General features: G+C 36.9%; 1 protein-coding gene across 1 annotated transcript; it reads right to left on the bottom strand.

Moving 5' to 3' along the window:
* Positions 1-38: 38 nt before the first annotated feature.
* On the bottom strand, positions 39-4,436 carry LOC125504240 (copper-transporting ATPase 1-like). The gene is made up of 11 exons (XM_048665940.1): positions 4,296-4,436; positions 3,677-3,908; positions 3,422-3,617; positions 3,191-3,367; positions 2,956-3,105; positions 2,750-2,901; positions 2,518-2,693; positions 942-1,141; positions 616-873; positions 347-558; positions 39-281 (listed from the first exon to the last, which is right to left on the bottom strand). Exons 1-11 carry the CDS (start codon positions 4,337-4,339, stop codon positions 54-56), a joined length of 2,025 nt encoding a protein of 674 aa, XP_048521897.1. The 5' UTR covers positions 4,340-4,436; the 3' UTR covers positions 39-53.
* Between the last annotated feature and the right edge of the window lie 993 nt (positions 4,437-5,429).

Genomic DNA, 5,429 nt, shown 5'->3' with positions numbered 1-5,429 from the left:
AGTTCCACTACTAAGCCTAGAGCTAAGGCTAAGTTAAAACCCATCGAATTTACTCACCCAGCAATTTTATCCGCTAAATGCTGAATCGGAGCTTTGGAAGTTTGGGCTTCTTCGACCAATTTTACGATTTGAGACAACGTGGTCGCTTCCCCCGTATGAGTCGCTTCTACGATCAACAATCCATGCTGGTTTATCGAACCGCCGATCACAGAGCTTCCTATTTTCTTTGGAACCGGCATGCTTTCCCCAGTGATGAGACTTTCGTCGCACATCGATTGGCCCTAACGCAATTGGAAGAGAATACTTGTTATCGGCTTTAATAGAGTGGATGCTTTTCCGTTCACACCTGTGTAACTTTGCCGTCAACTGGCACTTTGGCACCGGGCACAACTTTCAAAAAGTCTCCTCGCTGCACCAGATCAACATTGACCACTTGCTCACCAGTTACTTCGCCTTTCAGTCCAAGAGTGACGATTACGGCATCTGTAGCTTTGAGGGAGAGCAATCGACTCAATGCTTCCGATGTTTTGCCCTTGGCGATATGCTCTAACCATCTGCCTGCATGCAAAAAACTTAACTAAGTTGGTTTTCATTATGTTGGTTAAGTTGACTTACCCAAGCTGATGAACACCAGAAGCATGGGAGGCGTATCAAAGAACGTTTGCGGCGAGGTCTTCTGCTGCATGATCATTGCGGCTAAAACGACCAGCACTGAGTACGTATAAGAAATGGACGTGGCCATCGCTATTAAAACGTCCATGTTAGTGGTGCGATGCCTAAGTGCTTTATAAGCCTGTACGATAAAATGCCGCCCTCCCAGGATGAGAACTGGAGTGGACAGGACGAACATTATCAAATTTTCCAGGGATAAACCTGATAATGACATATAATAACATATTAATGTTTGCCTGCGCTCTCTGGATGTATGTCGGCTAACTTACCAGGAACAACGCAACACATGTCCTCATGGGACATATTTCCGGAAGACATTATGACCATAAAATACATCATAGCGATCATGCAGGGCCCGCCAAACGCCAAAGAATAAAAAAAGCTTCGCTTCCATTTTCGAATTTCACCTTTCTGTTGCAGTCGATCAGTGTCGTGATCTTTGGTCGCCAGTCGCGCGTTGAAACCTAATCTATTACTCAGAAATTTTAATTGAAACCCATAGGAATTAACTAATACAAATTCTATTGCAAAAATGTCCACACTTATTTTCAAACAGGGTCTGCAAAAATCGCATCAGTCATTAATATGAAATTTAGCAAGTAACGCACAAGTCGACACTAAAATCAAACAAATGATGGGATTCGAGGCAAAACCGCCAAAGTGCAATAACTTAGTAAGGAAAACAACTTAAATGTTGTTAACTCGTGTTCTCCATATTTCCTACTGTTTGCCAGTAAAATCGCGCAAGTAAAAATCATGGCCTAACGGCCTGTTTTGGTGAACAAAAAATTCGATATAAAAGAATCTTCATATTGAAGGAATTGTATTATTATTTTTAATCATTATGTCTTCTGGATGAAAAATATGAATTATTTTATACCTGTTAATAATATATGAAAGCAAAGGGAAAATAAAAGAAAGAAAATCGTTCAGGAGTATTAACACGCATGCCAAAGTGGGAATTTACAGACGAAAAAATACTTTTTTCTTAGTTGTACAGTTTACAAACTTATGTTACCTACAAACAAGTTTTTCAACTTCAGCAATAAAAAAGAACCTAAAAGAAAGTCGGCTAGAGCTAGATTTTGCATCAATTTGAAAATGTTTAAACGAGCATATTAAAGATCCAAAAAAGGACACAGTCAAACTATAAAATGCAGAAACATAATATGGTTTCATACAATAAAAACCAAACATATCAGCTTTCCTTTAGAAACTTTGGATGAGGACTTTCCATTTTTCAGCCAGAAAAATGCTCAAAAAATGTTAGGTGTCCAGTAAATAATTCAAACTGAGAGCCCCTTCATCAAGAATCACGAAAAATTAAATATGAGAAATGGGAGAATTTACAAAAGTTGCTACTTTCATCCTTCCAACATACCATCAATTTTACAAAGATCTACCCATGAACCAAAGCCGCAAAAAATAGAAAAAACAAACGACCAGCAATCCAGTTGAAGATTCGCAAATTGAAAATGTTGATGAACAAGATAATAATTACATGAATTTGTTGTCAGATTACGAGTAAATTTAGTAAAAATATTAAAATATTCAAAAAAATTGTTCGCTTTGTCGTTTTTGTATATTTTGATCATTTGTTTTAATTCAAAGGCACACCTTTTGGCTTTTTTGTTCAATAACATATTTAAAAAAACATGTTTTCGATTTCTTGAATAAAAGTTAAGTTTTGTACTTAATTTAAATCGTTCTATAACATCAACTAATTTAATTTATAAGCTAAAAATTTTCCATTGTACGAAAACTGACGATTCATTTCTCCAAATAAGCCTTTTATGACTTAGGCGGTTTTGCTTCTAATTTCAAGGGGTCAAATCATGTACTTACTTCTGAATAGCATCAATTATGCTCCTCGGTCCGGTAACTTCAGGATCGTACTTGAACTTTCCCTTTTGAACAGTGAGGGCGACTTGTGCACTTAGAATGCCCGGATACTTAACAATATTGCTTTCAATTTTATGAACACAACTCGCACATGTCATTCCGCTAATCTCCAGATCCACCTAAATCAACGAAAAACCATTTATAAATTGGCACTCGCCGCACTATTCACATTTACTTCCGACTGTCCAGCGCCGGACTGAACCATAATCGATGCAGGAAATCCCAGCTCGCTGATAGACTCAGCGATTTCGGGCGGCGTTACCAGACTGGGGTCGAATTGTACCTCAGCTCTGGCTGCTAGTAGAGATACTAAAATCTTGTGGCATCCTAAAAACCAGAAACTGAGTCTCCTCCAATTAAATAGAGCTTAGTAGTTAGTACCTGATATTTTTTTAACATGTTTTTCGATAGCAGCCACACAAGACCCACAAGTCATTCCCTTTACGTGAATATAGCATTTTTCCAAATTAACGTCTGGATCTTGAGGTGTGTTATTTTTACTGGCACTCCCATTAGCCATCGGAATATTATCTGAAATAACAAGACACCAACTCAACTCTGGGGCGTTCCAATCTCAATCGAGTCGAGCACGGAATTACTCACTGTCGATTCTTACCTTTCTTTTTAACATCTTTGCCGTTAATGCTTTTTACATATGCATCGAAGCCCATATCTTCGATTTGCCGTGCAATATCGTTCGGTTGAATTCTATTGGGCAGATATTGCACGAAAGCTTCTTTTCCTTCTAAATCTACTTTTATGTGTTGGAGGCCTGGTACAGTTGAAAGCATACCTAGAATATTATAAGTTATTATTACGTCTATGTTCTAGAACCCACAAAAATTACCTTCAATGCTTTGAACACAACTATTGCAAGTCATGCCATCAATGTGCACCAAACACTCATTGGGACTGTTCAGTTCGCTGCTGAGTAAAGGCAATGAGGCCTCAAAGCCCATATCATCGATCCAATCGCAGATCTCTTGAGGATCGGTTAGCTTCGGATCATAAGTTACTAGGGCCAAATTCTCCGGCAGGCTTACCTATAGTTTTAATAATTGTCGAATATTTTACTTTGCACATTTGGTAGCTGAGAACTTACTTTTATATTTAAAATCCCGGATTTTTTTCGTATTGTATCCTGTATACTATTAACACATGACTGGCAGGTCATTCCCATAATATTGATGCGAACAGTTTCATTTTCATAGTCCCTGCTAAAGTGTGGTGAGGAGACTTTGTAGTCTCCAGTGGCCGAGATGCCAGGAACGGATTCATGATCCACATACGTTCGGTTGATGAGCGGCTCGAACCCCAAGGTGTCCGAGGTATTTCTGAAAAAATACATATTTTAAATAGTTTTAAAAAGCAAATAGCTAATTGTATGCGGGAAATTTCTAAGTTGTAAACGTAGAGTGAACATACGAAATTGATCTGTTATTAGCGCCGAATTATGATTTCCTAATTCAAGAACTCCCCAAGGTGTTCGCAGAATGATAATTTCAAAAAGGTGTCTCAAGGTTTCGCTTTTCGATCGGAATAATATTTTAATGACCTTAGATATCCTCCGCGTCTTAATAATAACGAAGGCACATAGAATAAAATTGGCAATCTAATAAAGACCATTTCTACATTAATTTTCGAATTTTCCTTGTACTCGATCCGGACAAACGTTTTGAAATAAACTTTTTATTTCAATTTTACCACCGACAAAAACTTACGAGTCATTGTCATCTACATCTAATAACAGGAGAACTTTCTCCATATTTCTATCACTTCCAGAGCACGAGTTTCTTTGAAATTTTGAAAAAACGTCGCACCAAAGTAGGAGCTTACATGTGAATAAAGCGCCGATTCAAGAAACCTGCCACTTGAAGCTTGATAAGCCACAACAAGCGAATAATACTACCCAGAGATAAGCATATGGAAATGGATTCGTTAATTAGACTGTTTACCTATCAGGTTATCTGAAAATAACGGCTGATCAAAATCGAGCAGTTAATAATCGAAATAGAAACTGCGTGGATCAGTTTTGAAAAGATTTTTTTTCAAAAAAAAGATATTTTTTTTATTAATGCGATTAATGACCGAAATAAGCTTAAAATACCTTGCTGATGCATGAAAAATTTGCGCTTCTAGTTCGTAAGTTTCCATATTGCGCGTTTATAAATTATAAACGTACAACGTACCAAGTTTTAAAAAAATTTAAAATACGGTTTCAATTTCAACAAAGAAAAAAATTTTTATGGAATAAAGTGCAATGTAGCAAACAGAAAAACTTCTTCTACAAAGAACTAATATCAAATTTCAAGTATTCAACGCTCATATTGTGAAGTAAAATTATGAAAAGTCTTGATTGCAAGAAGTTTTAGATTTTCCTGTTTTTTTTAGTTGCAAAATCCACTCAAACATGACGCTGCATTTTTCGAAATTTCTCAAGCCTCAATTGAGCCACAGAATTGGTTTTGACATCGTTGGATAGATAATTGAAAACTCCATTCAGTTCAGAATGGGATCCGCCCTTGAAAGAAACTCTTAGAGCAAACCCACAATTAAAAAATGAAGCCTCTGTAGGCAAAAAAAGGTTCTTCCAAAAATTGGGGTTGAATGCCCCGAAAAATTTTTGACTGAGAACATTTTGCTTGGAAAATCGTCTATTCGGCATTAAAGTCTGCATAAATGTAAACTTTTGCAACTAATATTAATTTCTCAAACATATTTTTTTTTCGAAAGTTGCACACTGTGTGTTCGAACTCGCTTGAGTGAGGAAATTCGAGTAGTTTTGACCTAGAAAGCGAAATTTCAATATCAGACACTTAGGTGCAAGGTTGTGCCAAAATTTCATATTTTCCATT

Source organism: Dendroctonus ponderosae, unplaced genomic scaffold (genome assembly GCF_020466585.1).
Source record: "Dendroctonus ponderosae isolate FM_Combo_2020 unplaced genomic scaffold, Dpon_F_20191213v2 Dpon_F_20191213_4, whole genome shotgun sequence".
Taxonomy (NCBI): Eukaryota; Metazoa; Arthropoda; class Insecta; order Coleoptera; family Curculionidae; genus Dendroctonus; species Dendroctonus ponderosae.
This window is presented reverse-complemented; position numbering and strand designations above follow the sequence as displayed.